The sequence below is a fragment of the Epinephelus moara genome, chromosome 9 (assembly GCF_006386435.1).
Source record: "Epinephelus moara isolate mb chromosome 9, YSFRI_EMoa_1.0, whole genome shotgun sequence".
NCBI classification, from domain to species: Eukaryota; Metazoa; Chordata; class Actinopteri; order Perciformes; family Serranidae; genus Epinephelus; species Epinephelus moara.
The window spans coordinates 12,788,315-12,806,483 of record NC_065514.1 but is presented as its reverse complement, the minus strand read 5'-3'; the positions used below and the strand labels follow the sequence as shown (position 1 = coordinate 12,806,483).

The window sequence follows — 18,169 nt, the reverse complement described above, 5'->3', positions numbered from 1 at the left end:
CCGACATTTTATTCCGCCCGTCACGGCACGCTGTTTGATTGCGTTATCAAAACGCCGCTATTATTCGGCCTTGCTTTTAACTTATTCCACCGAATACCGAATGTGTGTTTTTTTGCAATATTCGGCCGAATATATTCGGTTACCGAATATTCGGTGCATCCCTACTTCTAAATATCTAAACTATCCCTTTAATGCAACACAAACACATTCCCTTGCAGTCATCTGTTAATCTTGTTTGTTTTCTATTATTTGTGTACATGCATGTGTGTTCACTGTTCTCAGTGATGCAGTACTCTGCTCACAGAGTGTGTGTGTGTGTGAGTGTGTGTGTGTGTGTGTGTGTGTGTGTGGTGTGTGACAGCAGTGTGTGTTTAGCAACTCACCACAGGAGTTCTCGTCGCTGCCGTCGGTGCAGTCCTCATCTCCGTCACACTGCCAGACGGAGGGGATGCAGCGACCGTTTCCACACTGAAACTGGTTGGCCTCACATTCTGTCTTTGTACCTACAGAGGAAGAGAGACACACAGGGAGTTTGTGGAAACCTGAAGTGATTACAGTCACTTATTTAATTTGCTTTTTATTCAGTCCTAGCAAGACTCCCTGCAGTGCTTTAATTTCATAACAAATTGTTATTTTCTACAGAAGTACCTGGCACTCAGAGCAGATCTCAGCCACTGCTGAGCCTCTTTAGAGATACACAGAAGTTCTTTACCAACATGCTTTACATTTTTACAGCTACACCTTTGCCACAATATTTGAGAATTGCTGGCTGTTGATCTGACACAGTGTCATCCATACGGCTCTATAAACCTAGAGGACAGGAGAGAAAAACCTTCCTTGGATAGTATTTTGTTCAAGCACTTAGAAACACACATCACTGATGTCGGAGCTCACATCACTGTGTTTGCATTTGCAACTGAATGTGAAGTGACATCAATATTTTAGTGGAGGACTAAACCTCAGTGTCCTGAAAATGTCTCCTGGGTAACATCTGTTCAGCTGTCCTCTGAAGGACATCAGATGTACACTGAGAGGAAAAGAAAAAAAGAACCTAGCAGGAATTTTTTTTTTCATTTTTCAAATCCACGTAAAACCACATCTGACTTTTAATGTGGTGAAATGGTACTAAGCAGGAAAGAAATAAACCAGCAGATCTAATCAGCGTGGTACAGTAGATCAACAATATGTAGGTCATGAGTGGGAAGAAAAATAAAAGCGTGGCTCCTCTGAGGAGTCATCTACACACTGACAAATGGATGTAGAGCAGAAACCCTTAGTCCATTCATCTATAAGTTGATCAACAGAATCTCATATCAGCAACAGTTTGGAGAATCGATTACACATTTGAAGTTATTTTCAAGGAAGCATGCCAAATATTTGCACCGGCCTCTGAAATGCAAAGCTTTCCTGCTTCCCTGCAGTTGCCTTAATGACTTAACTGAATCTCTTGGTTCTGAACTATTGTTTAGACAAGACATTTGAGGATGTCCTATTGGGCCCTTGAATCTTTGAATGGACAGTTTTCACCATTTTCTGCTGTAATAGGCCAAACAGTTGGCTGATTAATCAGCTAAGTGTTTGGCAGATTGAGTAGTCATCAATCAATAGCTATCTAATATTGACTCTTCTTAGTGTTTCTTACAATAGGCCCGAGACGAGGAATTGATTTTCCAGTCCGTGTAGGAGTACACAGTGAACTATGGTGTCAAAACCCGCGCTGAGATCCAGTAATAGAAGCACAGAGGTGGAAACTGAGTCCACGGTAAGCAGAAGATCATTTACCATTATAAGTGCCGTTTCAGGGGAGTGACAGGCCTTGAAAGGAGACTGAAATGATTCAAAAAGGTAGCTTTAAAATTTGGCCTCTTGTGAATAAAATGGAAGGTTAGGGACTTCTTTATAATCATTCAGAGACTCTGATCAAAGTGTGGTTTCTTTAGTACAGGTTACACCATGCAGTTATGAAGCTAGTGGAGACAGAGTGGTTGTAGGTGATAAATTGATCATATTTAGCATTGTTGATCCCACAGATGGCAAAAGCTCTTTAAAATGGTTACCTGGAGAGGGTCAAGGAGGCAGATAGTTTGTTGAGAGGCCAACACCAGCTTAGATGAGACCATCTGGGATTTAACATATGAATATTGCACTGCCAATTTGGAGAGATGCATTGATAATTTTTAATCCAATCTCAAATATGGCATGCAATCTCACAATCTCAAATATTTTTCAAGGGTGAGCAGCTTACAGACAGTGGATATTAAATAAGTTTAGCTACAGTGTCCAAAAAAAAAAGGAATTTGAGAGGAATATGCAGCTTTAGCAGTGACAGAGCACGCTTGTGATTCATATGCACTTGTGTTGTGACAGGTAGGAAACTTCCAGAGCTATCTTTAGTGTGTGTTGATACAGTTTAATTCTGTAAGAGTTTATCAGTTCCTGTATTTTGTGATTCACTGTGCAAAAGCTACTGCTAGCTCACCGAGCACCACTGAGCTAGCTTACGTTACAGCTCAAGGAGGATGCCATTAGCATTTAAGGCCTTGTTTACACGGATACCGATACAAATAAAAATGGATTTTTATTTATCCCGTATAAAAAAAATTCCGGGATTACACGATCAGTTTTGAAAACGATATCCCTGCTGCAATTAGCATGCCAGGCCAGTAGGTGGCGATGCGCCATATGTCAAACACCATAGAAGAACATTCTGCATATGCACAGTGATTTGTTTTCCTCTTGGCGCTAGTGATAAAAACAATGATAAACAACATTTTAACCTTATGTAGCATAGTTAGCTGCTATCCACTTACTAATATTGGGCACAGCAGACATCTTTGTGCGCCGATGTAGCGGTGATGTTGTAAGTTCATTTGTAAGCTCGTAAGTAGTCCCAAAAGTGCTAACAAAACGTAACCAACCCGGCATATATCTGCCATTGTTGTGGTTACCCGGCGCCTAACTGGGTTGCAACGTCATCGTTTCCAAAATCTCTGTCTATCCTGTTTATACGTCTCCATAGAAACGAATATTTTTTCAAAAACTTTCACTTTGGAAGCCGTTTTTGAAAATCTGTTTTCGTTGAGAAAAACGCTGGTTACGTGTAAATGATAGGTGCAAACGCAAAGATAAATACCCGTTTTCAGAAATATACGGAACCGTATAAACAGGCCCTAAATCTTGCGCTGTTACATGCACGATCCTTTTGTCCATAAGTAGATGCACGCTTCCTTCTGAGCCATGATACAGTTGTTGGGTGTAGTTTGGTGGAACGAAAATAGCTCCTGCATGAAAGTGCTCATAACAAGGTCTGTGAATTAACTTGAATAACCAGATGATGATTTCTTTTTTCGCACTTAAAGCACCATTGAGTGCCATCTAGTTCAATTATATTCAAGAGAAGGCAGACATCTCCAAAGCCGATATCTCCAACACTCAGCAACTCACACCAAAGCAACCTAGACTGATAAACAGCACTACAGGTAAGAGGAAAAATATGCTGTTTGATTTTGGAATGAGCCGTCTTCTTAAGTCAAACAGCACTTGATTCTCAGTTTGGTGAATACTGAAATTACAGTAGAAACAAAACCGTCCCCAACATTTAATTCCCCTTCATCAAGAAAAACTCGACTGCAAAGTAGTGTTTTTGCAGTGCCATGTGCAGTCTGTCCCACTGTAGGTAGTAATGACTCCAGTTCCTAAAATAACACTGTCTGACCTTGACGCTCACTTTAGTCTGGACTGTGTCTGCCCAGGTGGGTAAATGGAGCACAGAGTGATAATAAAAACCCAGGAGAGGTCACAGATGCAGCCGAGTCACTGTGCCACTGAGGTCAACTACTTTTCTTACAAAAAGGTCACAAGTTTCCATGTAAAAACTTTTAGTTTGCCAAAATAGAAGACAATTAAAAAAACAAACGAAAGGAAGAATTGCAGGTATTTACACCATTCTTGTCAGGATGGAAAAAGCCTCAAAAAACTGCATTGAGTCACTGAAACGCCATTATGAAGCCAACTGTTTAAAGTGGGTCAGCAGCTCCTTAAGGGAGAGAAACATTCCCTTTTGATTTGATATGAACCTGAGGAGCTTCAGGCCTTTAACTGAAGCAGCAACACACAACTGAAGACCTGCATGCATAAAATTGTGCCCACATTATAACATCTATGGTTCTGCACACTATATAGCCAGTTAGGAACCTCCAGTCAAAGAGAATCGATCTTATAAGATTAATTTGGAGCATTGGTTGGTAGGCCTTACCCAAGTCTACCAACGTCACTACGCGGGAGGAGGTAAATACACAGCCAACAGTGCCAACAGCCTGCAGACCTCCATTCAACCAAGACTACACCAGCTGTACTTGCACCACAGTCATGTCACAAGAATAGAGAGAACACTGACCTTTCATCCACATTACCATTTCAATCGCCACGATGAAAGCATAATGGCTCATAGCGCACCTACCTGCATTTTAATCAGAACAAAATGAGCACAACCCAAACAAATAACCACTGACATACAGACGGATGACAGGGAGAGCGGCGCTTCCCACTGGTCTGAAAGATGCTTGTGGTGGTAGCCGACAGGGAGGACCAGTGTTGTGTCATAGTCTGTTCCCCATGTCAAATAGTGTTTCCCTCCTGGTAAAATGATGTATCCCATAGTGCCGCACCTCCATGGTTAGGGATTGGGCAAGGTTTGGATCAGATTTGGTTCAGGTAGGAGGACAGAAACGGGGAAACAGAATCTGTGTCACAACGGCGGCAGGCACAAAAATAGTCTACTACATGTGACAGATGAGAAATCTGTGTGACCTTTAACACAATGTTTCTATCAACTTCTTAGACATCAACATGCTCTTTTCTAATCACACTGCAAATCGTGATCTGTCCAGGGAGCCCTGCACTGCGCCCAGTTTGAACAGCAAAACTGGCAAACATGGACGCCTAAAGGAAGCGGGCAGTCCACGGAAAATCAGGGCACTTTGCAGCACTTATGTGTCCAGTGTGAGCTCTGCATAGTTAATGAATCACAGATGTTGTTGTACTCTTGGACAGTTAAACAAACAAACTACACTAAAATGGGTCCCCCAAATAAACTTTAAAAAATTCAGTAATATACCTGGGCGTCCTGCCCATGTAAAATCTCTGTGTGGGAGACACTGTAATCTATTCTGCATGAATTTCTGCCAGAGTTACATTATTGTTGAGTGGTAATGCAGATTAAGTGACTGATTCAAGAATGTTCAGCATTACCTAACATGCTAATGTAACACTGCCCCTTTGAGAGTGCTTACCACCTACGCTAGCCATTCTCATGGGGGACACCCTGTACTAAAACACACATCTAAAAATCTAAAACAGCAAGACGGTTTGCAAAATGGTTCTTTATAGTATAGCATTAATGTGAGATGCAGTAAAGGGGGTGCAGCATGCAAAGCCACCGTAACCAAGAGCCCAATATGCAGAGGATGATGTTTTCTTGTGTTTTGCTTCTTTAAGGGAGTACTCTCTGGTGTTACTATTTAGTGTCTCCACAGAAACCCATTGACTTGCTGTCTGGAAAACTGCACACCCTGCACTTTGATCCAATCAGCACAATAACAGACTTCAATAGTAACCTGAGGTATATAAACCTGTACAAGAGTATTCTCTTTCCTGCAGTGTCAGGCTCAAATTTTAGCTGACATTTAAAGTCTGAACTACCAGAATCCTTTTGTTGTTGTTTTGCATACATTGTTGAAGATTATTTCCTTTCAACGGACACAAAACATTTCTCCGAGTACCTCTACAGCTCAGGAAAACCTTCCTCCTCAGTAAAAAAAAAAAGTTCATATAGCTCACTGTGTTATCTTCTAACCAATGAGATAGCTTTCATCAATAGCCGACAGTGCTGACGCTAAGGATGGCTGACTGCCTACTGAACTAGAACTTCAACAAATTCCGGTCTTCATTATTCCAACATATTCAACAAATGCCAGAATATAAAATAAAGACAGCTGCTCGGGGTGCCATCTTCTAACAGCTTATCTTTTTTCCTGAACAAATGTTGAAAAGCCTACAAGGAAATTCTGTTCTTGGATACGAGAAGACAAAGCTCAAAGTTTCCTCATACTTGATAAGTCTGAACTGGCCTCATCATATGATATAATGTTCAGCTTAACCCAATCATTTCAAAAGTCTTGTCAACTTTAAACTGCATGATATAGACGACTGGTTGCTTGAACATTTGAGTCCTACTGCACACACACAAACAGAACATATGCAATGAATATTTAAAAGGTCTACGCACTGGGTGAATGGCCCATCTGCAACGTGCCAAACAGAATTGAAGACACACTGATTTGTATCGTCTTTCTACCAGTTTCAATCACTTGGATAATTCCAGTCCCAGTAAAGCCCCATCAACAATGCCCACCAAACATCTCCCTGTATCTTACACACTGCTCCTTTAAAATGGGCAACATGTCAGTGGAGCCTTTACGATATACAATGAGAGGGTTTGGAAATAATTGCAACAATATAAGAGCCTGTTTTCAACCAAACAAAACATTAAGCCATTACCAAAGACCATGACGTTAGGGCAAAGAGAGCCACACAGGGAATTACAGGGCCACACAAGTTTAAATACAGAGTCAAACAGGGCATGGAAGTTCCCATTCTTCCTCATTTTTCTGCAAGTATAATGCAATATCTTGTAAACTAGTTTTGCTTCCCTGAAATTCCTTTCTACCAAAGTATGACATCAGTTTTTGGACAGTATTTTTAAAACCTCTTGTCTGCTGTGACAGCCCCAGAGCCCTGCTGCCTTCGTCCTGTGCAGTGTGTGTGTCTTACAAGGCCTTGGCTGGGTGCAGCTGAGGCGCCATGGCATAATCTGGGAACACCTGACCAGTGAGTGAGCTATTTAAGCCTGCCTGCCCAGATGCCAGTGTGTTGGTCCCTTCAACCCTTGCCAAGCTCTGATGGCATTTCCTTCTTTCACTTTACACCGACAACATGCGCCTCACATTAGTCACTGCATTCATGCACTCTCACACCTCATTGTAATTACCCTCGTAAATTACTTTAATAAGTTTGTTATTGCTAAATTTGGTGTGGATCTAATTCCTTGGTTGTGCTGTTGGAGGAAGTTTGCCTTTGGGTTTTTCCTCCAGAAAACCCATTCTTGGTTAGGTTTAGGAAAAAGGCGATGGTTTGTGTAAGAATGAAAAGACTTCTGCCAGAAAGGCAAACTGAAGGTACGCTTCTCCCATGTGCCTCTGTTGTGGCCCGTGAGCCAGTCGCAACATCCACACAGCAATAGTGGTTACACATGGACATGGGCACTTGGACTTGGGTACTGCCTAATGCTAAACACATTTTTGAGACAGGGGCACAAAGCAACTGACACTACACGAAACACTTTCTGTTACTGTTAGCAGATATATTCTACTGATAAGAATAGCCTGGCTACAAACTACGCTCAAAATACAGATTTCTCCCATTACAAGATCTCCTTCTTAACTGTACTGATGTCAAGATGTTTTGTGCATGAGCCGAGAAAAAAACAACAAAACAAAACATTGGACCATGACCAAGACATTTCCTGGGAAAAGAGGAAATGGACAAATGAGTCAAGAGTCAGCTGTTTGGTCCATCCGTCAATGGCTGGTAAACTGAAAAACATTCCTAGCCAAAATATTTTTAAACTGACCATAAAATAAAAGTGAACACAAACAAACAAGTACTGTAGGTCCTGTTTGCAGAGGTGGACTGTTTCCAGAACCTATACTAAAGTACAAATGTGAGGTACTTCACTATTTCACTTCACTTATTTCTATGCTACTTTATACTTCTACTCCAAAACATACCAGAAGGAAATATTGCTCTTTTTACTCCATTACTTTTGTCGGACATTGTTTGTTACTTTTCAGATTAGTCTTCATCCCCTTCCTGTCCAGCAAAAACTATGCATCTCCAAATGTGTTGATTTTGAATGTCTGATAAACTGAAGTATGAGGAGTTTCCTTCTTTGACAAATCTCTCCTACTTATTGGGCTAAATAAACCATTTAAAACCCCTCATGGATCAGTAAGAAAAAGCATAGTCACAAAGCTGAAACAGGGCTGTTTTCTGATGTCATGACAAGTTGACCAGAGCTCCAGACAGTGCAACCTTTCCCACTAGCTGCACTGGTGCTCCCTGCTGAAAATTTCAGAAGCACCAGCACAAAATTTAGGATACACACAGCATGCAGAGTCCATGCAAAATGAAAACATGGCCAACGTCTTTGTCGTAGTGATGAGTTTGGCGTGAAGCAGGCTTTTTTTCGCAACCAGCCAAACAGCAGCTGACCTCATTTTTTTAAAATTTGCTGACATATATTTTTACTCACATTTGGCAAATGTCCAGTGCTAATTTTGGACCCTGAAGGCAAAGAATAACAAAACTTTTTTCTCCGGTTTTCCATGAAAAAGATGAAACTCATTACATAAAGTGCTTTGAGAGGCTCACTGCCATGCATGCAGTGGGCTGAGCTCAGTGGCCCTCTGGGAATTCATTGAAATGTTTAAAAAAAACACTGCCAACCAAAAATGTTACAATAATTAAAATGAGGTGGAGGTAGAGTTTACAAGCTTTTGATCATTGTATCCTACTGTTAATAAGTTGGGCCTTGTCCAACACTGTCTTCAGATTGTAAGGCAATGTAGACTTTCAACACACACTGGGCCAATTTAAAAATTAGATAGGGCTTGTAATTTTGAGGCTTAAAATTTTGCCATGGTGCCAGAAACACTGGGAACCAGCTCAATGATCTACAAACACAATCTACATTCAATTCTGTAAAACCTGGAAAATAAAGGGAAATACTTTATTCTACAAAACCCCAGAATACATAGAACAAAAATCAGACATTATAAGCTTATCGATCAAATTCTGACAAAGTATGCCCGTCATTTTTAGTTGTGTCTACTCTGGTAGCTGTGTGCAGGTGTGTCAACATTTAGCTGGAGTCCCTTTTAAACATCTAATCTGCTTATCAAGTCTTGAAAGTGACTGATTATTTAAGTCTCAGATATACCTGCTTTAACTGCTCACTTGTGCATGATGGCTAGCCACTGGTTGTGCCGGTCCTCAGAAATGAACCAACAAAAATATTAATCCACCAGATGCAATCAAGCCAGGAACAAAGTGTATCGTTATGTTTAGTTGGTTATATTGTGCAAATCTGCAAGGAAGATATTTTAGTGTCAATCTCATCTGGTCCTGATCTGTCTCCTAATGGAGTAGCTCTCATCCTTTTTCCATTTCAAGGACTCCTAAATTGATACACATAAGGCCACAGACGCCCATTTGATTGATTTCACTTCAGGGACCTCCATCTGAAAAGATTTTGGTTGTTAGATTTAATGAAGACCAGAATTCTATAGTTGTCAGCTACAGTTGAGGTAAGTGTGGGCTAGGTGAGACCTATGATCAGAATAGTCACTCTTGTGAGTCTTACTCACATTGGGCTCACTACTATGGTAAATTAAATAGTGAAAATAAACTATTGCCCATTTTTAGGGATCCTTTGGAACTCCCTCAAGAATCTACGGGAGTCCCCAGATCCATGGTTGAGAACCACCACTCTAATGGATTTTGTTGGGTACCAAACGTCTTACTTTTAAGGGTACTGAGCGAATTACGTAAGTACTACCGAGTGCCGATTCAAGTTAAATCAATCAGCGCCAAATTTCTGTGCCTGAGAACGCTGTGTTGGAGCCACTCCACCCTGTGGGGCAGCTCGACGGCTAGTTCGCAATCTGCTGAAATAGTTTCAGTTTCTAATCCATTTTCCTTTATTTTATTCCAGAAATACCCTAGTATCACTGCTGTTTGTAATTGTCTTTTGTTAAATTATGTACTTATTCAACATGTCAGTTTTGTGTAAACAGAAAGTGAGCAAAACGAGCAGATGCATACACGCGTCTTTACTCTTTTGGTTTCTTCAACAAGTTTCTGATGGACAGCAGAGATTGATCAGAGAGATGAAGATGAAGTGGAAGGACAGCAGTTCTCTCCTACATAGCACAAGTTGTATTGGTCCAAAATACAGTATGAAAGAGATGCAATACTGAATTAACACCTCTCTCAAAATGTCAATAATAACAGCTTCGCTAATGTAAACTTTGTCATGTATGTAACCTATTACATGTGCCGTGACAGAAAGGTCCTCTTCAACTTCTTTATCATGTTGCCAATGTCAACCCAGCTACTCTGACAACACAAACTTAACAAAAGTTAAAAAATATATGCATCTTGGGGGAAAAGCATGCAAAGCTGAAATGCCATCATGGCCCTGTACGTCTAGTGGAGAATCAGATTTCCCAAACTTAACACATTTAATCTCTACACCATTTCTGCCACAGTAATTCAACAGCATGCATAAAAACATTATCACTCCATAATTAACCGGTATTCCACAAATTACACATAATTTCATAATGAAATTATTCACATTGGTGTGACCTTCTGCAGAATTTACTTTTAAACCACTCACTCCAGTTGTGCTGCAAAAGCACAAAAAATATTAGAAAAGCCAGGAGTACACACACCAGTCATCCACTGAGCTGTTACATGAGGGAAACAGTCCACATCAACAGTAAAGTCCTGACTCATCGCATCAGCCTGACCTACTGCTTACTGCTGACGTACATTTAATGCTGACTGAGCAAGAGTGAAAATGATCATATAAAGAGAGCCTCGGGTGCCCAGTGACTGCTTAGCCCTGTGTTGATCAAAAACAAATCACCATGTGGACTACAGAGGTATCGTAAAGGTGCACCAGTGCTTTCATATTAAACAAATATCAGTCAGCTTCTCAGCAATTAATTTTGCAGAGCCCATCCACCAATGCCTGCCTGTGTTTGCTTTTCTAATTCACAAGGAAAACTATAAAACTGTGCTCATGTGACACCAGTGTTTAGAGACCAATGAGCTATACTTTGAGAATTGATTTGTTAATAAATCATTTTTCATTTAACTAAAAAAGCCAATTCTTGAATATTAAATGTCTCAACATGAGCAGCCGTACAAGAGGTTTGACATTCAATCTAAAATTTGCCAAGTTTCTGACCAAAGAATGAGTAAGCAAAAGGTCTAACCTGATTCAACGCCATCTGTCAATACCTGAAGTACATGGATACTTAAAAGTTTTCATTTTTAAAATCTGGTTATTCGTTTATCAAAATGGCAAACATGGGAAATTTTGACCTCAAACTGCAAACTGTTGGAGGCCTGAAGTGAGTCACTGTTACAACTCCTCTTCAAAACAGCAGGACACTGAGGGATTCTGAATATCAAATAATAAACACTAGAAAAGGGAATGTATTTCACATAGGTATGATCACCTGCTGTAGTTCCCTGAACTCTGTGTTTAATTACTGAGATTTAAAAGTTCAGTTTGTTTGCGAGGTTAAAGAGACAGTTCACCCCTTAATCGAAAATACAAATTTTCCTCTTCCTGTTGTGCTATTTATCAATCTGGGTTATTTTGGTGTGAGCTGCTGAGTGTTGGAGATATCGGCTGTAGAGCTGTCTGCCTTCTCTCCAATATGATGGCAGTTAGCTTGTGGTAATCAAAGAGGGAAAAAATGCATTCAAAACGTACCACAGCACATACGGAAACATGCATCCACTACTAACTCAACGTACAGCGGAGGACACCATTAACATTACATCTCGCACTATGACAAACATGAGCCTCTCGTCCATGAATAGATGCACACTTCCTTCTGTGTGGCGTAGTGGTTGGCCAGTGCATTTCAGTAGGAAAAAAAAAAGCTGCTACATGAACTGCTCACAACAAGGTCTGTGGACTGTCTTGAGAAACTGGGTTAAGATTTCTGTGCTTTGGAGGACCACAAGCTGAGTGCCATCCTTGCACTACATGCCATCCTTGCACTTGCATTACATTCAAAAGAAGGCAGACATGTCTACGACTGATATCTTCCAACACTTGAATGTACAGTATGCTGTATAGTTGTTGATTTTGAAAATATTTTTCTGACATTTCAATAAAAAAAAAAAAAAAGTGAGCAGTTTGTGGGAGGGCTGCCCCCTAATAATCGACCAGAAAGGTCATTAGTCGGCAAGATTTCATTGGTCGCTTAGTCGCAGACAACCAAACAAATGTGAAACTCTATTAGGAGCTGCGCCTTGTCAAAAATAAATCAAAACCTATATGACTGGACCATGTGGGAATTTAATTTGAAAGGACAGACACAGAAGTGACCACGCTCAGCAGTCAGACAGGAGTCAGGTTAATTTCCAGGGCTGGTACCTGCGGTTATTCCACAGGCTAGTTAATAACATGTCGGGCAGGAAATCCAAAGTGTGGCATCATTTTGAGAAGGTGAAGGACGAACCCAAGGTGATATGTAAACTCATCTTCATTGGTCGACTACAAACATGACGTATCATCTTAAACATGGAAGTAGCTGCATGCCCATTAGCCCACAGCGTCATTAACAGGCGGCTCGCTCAGTGTGTGACGTGCACTTGTAGATAAAATATAGCCCTATATTAATGAAGGTTCATTAGTACGGTTTTGTATTTCTCTGTAATGTAGCACAGTGTTAACAATGTTACTGATACTATTCTTTCTCACACCTTCAACTCAAACCACTGTGTTGCCCCACCCAAAATACATAATTTAATGATTAAAATAATATCGTAAACATGTGGGCGACTAGTCAACTTAAGACCCCCAAATGACAGCTATTGGTTGACGAGGAAAATTCTTAGTCAGGGGCAGCCCTAGTTTCTGAAAAGTTGATTATGCACTGTAACTCATAACATTAATCATCAATTCTGCATGATTTTTTTTTTTTTTTTGCCAAAGTTACATAACTGTTGAGTGGTAATGGAGGTAAGTGCAGACTAATTCAAGACTGCTCGGCATTACCTAATGATATTAATGTAACTTTGGCACTCTTAAAGCACTTACCACCACTGCTAACCAACCTCACAGGGGACACCCATACTGAAATATACATCGAGCAATCTAAAAGCAGCAGCATGGTTTGCAAAATGGTTCACTGTAGTGTTAAGTACAGGTGCAATGTAGCAGACAGGTTTCAACATGCAGAGCCACCCTTGCCAAGAACCCAAGTTGCAGAGAATGATATATTCTTGTGTTTTGTTTCTTTAAGGGTGTATTCTCTTGTGTTTCTATTTAGTGACTCCACAGAAACCCATTGACTTGCTGTCTGGAAAACTGCACACCCTGCACTTTGATCCAGTCAGCACAATAACAGACTTCAATAGTAACCTGAAGTATATAAACCTGTACAAGAGTATTCTCTTCTTCCCTGCAGTGTCAGACTCAATTTTTGGCTGACATTTAAAGTCTGAACTCTGCAAACTGTACACTGCTATCACATAATAAGAATTGAGCAAGCTTTCACCACTTTGTCTTGCAAACGCATGAAAAATGTCACTGCTTCTTTTGTTGTCGTTTTGCATAAATTGCCACAAGACTGGTTCATGATGTCTATCAACACATAACTAAGGATTTTGGAGATTAAGAGGCAGCTATATTTCCTCCAAACTTAATAAAACGAACACAAAAAATTATGTGGTGAACGCAGGAACAAACAGAAAAGAGCCACGTTTTTTGGTTTTCTTTAATGCCCTGGGTATGCATGCAGTGGGTCAGACAGCAAGTCAAAATTAGGTCAGACTTACTCAAAATATTACAGCTTTTTTCTTACAATTTTTTTCCTCCAAACTACATTTTTCTCTCAAATTATTTTCAACAATCCTTAGAACCAGATTTTCTTTTACCTCACAGTGACCCTAGAACACCATCTTTAATGTTTAAGCCACCGTAATGCATTCAAATGTGTTAATCAAAGGTCTATATTAACTTAAAGAGCCAATTATCTTGATACAGCTATTAACTGAAGGCGTACTCCATATGATGATTATTCAACCGCCGGTACTCCCTTTGGGTTTGAAAACCATAGATTCAACAGGCGTGGAGCTGCAATGAACCGTCTACCACCCAAAATAGTAGATCATTGTACGCTTTATAAACGCTGTCACACTGGAGGTCACGGTAATGCAATTTTCCCCAGTAACAGCAATGGTTGCAGTATACTCCTCCTCCTCCTCCCTCTGTCCACCACTCCGCCCACTTCAAGAACCAAGCGCACCCCCACACAGCCCCCCTCCCTCGTATAGCTGAGGATCTGGGTCTAGCATGGTATCACAGTAACCGTGGAAGAAAAATACATCCATTTTAATCAGGCCAGCCACGCTGCTGCTGCTGCTGCACTTGCCGCTATCTAATTTGCGTTACGTCTTGTTCAAATAGGCTCACACAATCTCAGTCTGTGTGTGCGTGTGTTTGGGTTTGGAGCTGAGAATGAGAAGGAGGTGGTGGTGGTGGTGGTGGTGGGTGTATGCTATGAGGAGCGTGTGCACATTACAAGCACTAGTTTTGATTCATTGTTTCATCCAAAGGCCATTTTCCATGGTACATAGGAATTGAAGAGACTGAAATCTGTGCAAGACACAAGCAGACTAACGCAGCTCTCAGCCTCTCCGAGCTGTTTCATAATTTAGTCTGCATGCTGAAATGATTAGTAACTGCATTAACAAAAATCTGCCAGGGTTATGTGCGTATTCGGTGTACCTCGGGCCAGAGAGGAACCTTCAGTGTCAGCAACAAGCTCTGACCCACAGACTATCATACTGCGTATCATGGTCCTCTAAATCTACAGTGTATCTCAGAGAACTTGCATATTGAGTCCCTGAACTGCCCATAAAATTAGAAGCGGTTATAACAAACTCACTGAATTGTAGCCCATCTTTTAAGCAACACATAAGGAGGGAAATAACATTAGGTGATTGCAAATTAACTAAAAATCACAGTTTAACTTCGCCCATAATTGACTCTTTAATCTACTGTAAATACAAACCATGTCTTCTTCATGAGCAATAAATAGTCCTGGATCAGGGCTAGCTGATATGTTATTTAAGAAAGTATATAAAGTGTAAGTACGTGAATTAGAGCTGCAACTATTAGTCAATCAGTTACTTGGTAAAGTAAAAATTAAAGGACATTAAATTAGTAGTGATATGGCAGAGGAAGTCAGCAAATCTTTACATTGGAGAGGGTTTAAGCAGCCTTTTAAAAAGTAAATTAAGCTATATTAAAAGTAGTGTGTGATTAAATCTCTCATTAATTTATAGGCTATACTTGTCATAGATGAATCAATTTACTGTTGCTTGTGATAAAGGGATAATGTAAATTAACACTGATTGCAGCACGTATGCAAAGTGCTCCACAAGTACCACCAGTTGGTAATAACTTCACCCTGGCCACTCTGCTCGTAATTAGACCCTCGTTGGGATCACCTGGGGTCGGTAATTGGCCGCGGACGCTCCTCACCCTCCATGCCCTGCGCTGCTGCGACCCTACCGGGACTGCGGTGCCGCTTCCTCCCGCTGATGTCTTATCGCTCCATATCAATCCACTGTAACCCCCTTTCCCTTCTCCCTGTCATGCCTCTCCCTCTGTCGGCTCCCACTTCAGGAATAAATAAATAAATTACCGACCTCGCTGGGGGTGGTGACGGCAGAAGAGGATCCCACAGTGGGAGTGAAAGAGAAATCAGGACACGGCGTAGACGCCACAGAAGCACGGGTTTATGCGAAAGGGGCTGCGCGTTTTTGGGGTGAAATTAATTGACCGCAGGGCTAATTGGCCATGAATGAGCGGCGACAAGCAGTTGCTGTACGGCACAAACCACACGGGCCTCTCCATCCCCCCCTATTCCCCTTCGTTTCATTCCCACAGGGAGATACAGAGCTTAAACACTCAAGCTAAATGAATTTAAAGACGAACACACTCATTATAAATAAATGTAAAGCACACTTAAAGCACAAAATGGCTGGTTAAAGCCCCAAAAAGACGCTTTAAAAGGAGGTTTCTCGCGCAAAGAAGAAGCGCGAGGTTGATTAGCCCAAAGGTGTAGAAAACACGGTCATTCCTTCAAGGAGCAGCTAAGACAGGTGTACAGCTCGGTAATGTTAGCTAACCTCCCAGGACACGGTGCGTGTTTCCCAGCGCCGTGACTCCCAACACACACACGCGAGCAAAAACACACACATACATATACAGAGAGGGCTCGAGACTTACCGTGGACGTCTACGCAGTGCTGGAGACATATTAGCATCGGCAGCAGAAGGATCCCCGGTGCGGACGTGACCATCTCTCGCAGTGTAACGTACGGTTGCTAGCTGAGCGCTCGCGGGCTGCCTCTGTGCCCTGCCTGCCTGCCTTCCTCGCTGGCTCGCGCTGGCCTGCTTCGTCTTTGATTCCGCCGGTTCACGCGCAAACCACACATGCAGACAACAGGACACGAGCGCTCACACACACACACGAGACACACAAGAGCAAAAAACAGGACGGAGCGGCCAACCGACCGATCAGCAGCACGCGCTGCACAGGACTGTGCTCAGTGAGAATAAAAAACGGAGGCGGCCGCCGCGCAGACCACGCGCCTTTTGATCTCGTTCTACAATCACGCGCCGTGGGGGCCGCTCGGGCTCCCGTTCACTCCTCTCGAGCTGAAATCCATTTCTTAAAGTTGACAGTAACGGGCGGCTCCGGTAACCGGTTTGTTAGTGGTGCTACACTGAGCGTGTCACAGCTGAGGGTTTTTTCCACCTTCAGCACGTCTTGGAGCATTGTTAACCCTTCACTACCCGCGTGAAATAAAAAAATATGACACTAAGCAATTCTCCTTATCTATCTGTCAAAAAGTAGACGGGTAGATCAGCTTCCTGTTAATTTATTAATCACTCAGGACCACTTGGAATTACCAGGGCAAACATATGCAGGGAATAATTAACTTTTTTCAGGTCTAGATTTTCATTCTAGCCATCACTACAGCCTGATTTAGAGTATTAAGACTCAAGGAAAATAATGAGAGAGGGAAGTTTTGTTTATTTATTTATTTTACATTTCAAAAATAAAGTCTAGATGTCCAGAGTAAAGTCAAACATTCAGTATTAGTGCCAGGCATCAGACAAAGATGAATAAATAAATGAATAAAATGAAATGAATTAGAGTAAGATTTTTTCCCCTGCATTTGAACACTGAAGTTGAAATGTCAAGAATAAAAGTTGAAGTACAATTTCAAGAATACAGACTGCTAACCATAAAGTGGTTTGACTCATTCTCGACAGTTCGACCTTGATCTTGAAATGTCAAGTTTATTCTCAACATTTTTTTATGTTGTCTGTGAGCCCCTAACCTAAGACGAGTTTCTATCACCGTGTTACAGACATTAAAGTTTTTTGAATCTTGAATCTCTTTCAACATTTCAACTTCATTCTCGAAATGTTTTTTCAACTACGTATGTACTCAACATTTCGACTTTATTCCCAGCCAGTGGTGTAAGGTACTTATGATGGGCCCCAGTGCATGCTACTATGAGGGTCCCCTGGTGCACACTATCATGCACATATCGTCTCCTCACATGATCAGAGAGCTGACATTGGGTAACATTAACATACATATTACCCAGCAATCATCACTTTATATGTGTGTAAAACCCAAATAAACAAACACAAAAGAAAATAAGATATCATTAATTTACCAATTCCAATTGCTGATTTATAGTTATTGAATAAGCATTTTATTTTGTTAAAGATGCTATATTGACTATTGTACAAAAAAAAGAAAAAATAAGTCAGAGAAGGAAGATTTTTACACCTGTTCAACTGCTCGTTAACACAAATAGCTAATCAACCAATCACGTGGCAGCAACTCAACACATGTAGGCATGTAGACATGGTGAAGATGACCTGCTGAAGTTCAAACCGAGCATCAGAATGAGGAAGAAAGGTGATTTAAATTACTTTAAAAGTGGCGTGGTTGTTGACGGGCTGGTCTGTCAGAAACTGCTGATCTACTGGGATTTTCACACACAACCATCTCTAGGGTTTACATTGGATGGTCTGACAAAGATAAAATATCCAGCCTTGTTGATGCCAGAGGTCAGAGGAGAATGGCCAGACTGGTTCAAGATGATAGAAAGGCAACAGTAACTCAAATAACCACTGGTTACAACCAAGGTCTGCAGAAGACCATCTCTGAACCAACAACACGTCCAACCTTGAAGCAGATGGGCTA

The 18,169-nt window shown here is 41.3% G+C and overlaps 1 protein-coding gene across 2 annotated transcripts in view; it reads right to left on the bottom strand.

Moving 5' to 3' along the window:
• Positions 1-16,675, bottom strand: part of vldlr (very low density lipoprotein receptor) — an 87,172-nt gene extending 70,497 nt beyond the window's left edge. For both annotated transcript variants that reach the window (XM_050052281.1, XM_050052282.1), the window contains exons 1-2: positions 16,169-16,675; positions 384-503 (exon numbers count right to left, since the gene is read on the bottom strand). In XM_050052281.1, coding sequence (XP_049908238.1) covers positions 384-503; positions 16,169-16,241 — 193 coding nt within the window. In that variant the 5' untranslated portion in view covers positions 16,242-16,675. The remainder of the gene's footprint in view (positions 1-383; positions 504-16,168) is intronic.
• Positions 16,676-18,169: the final 1,494 nt, after the last annotated feature.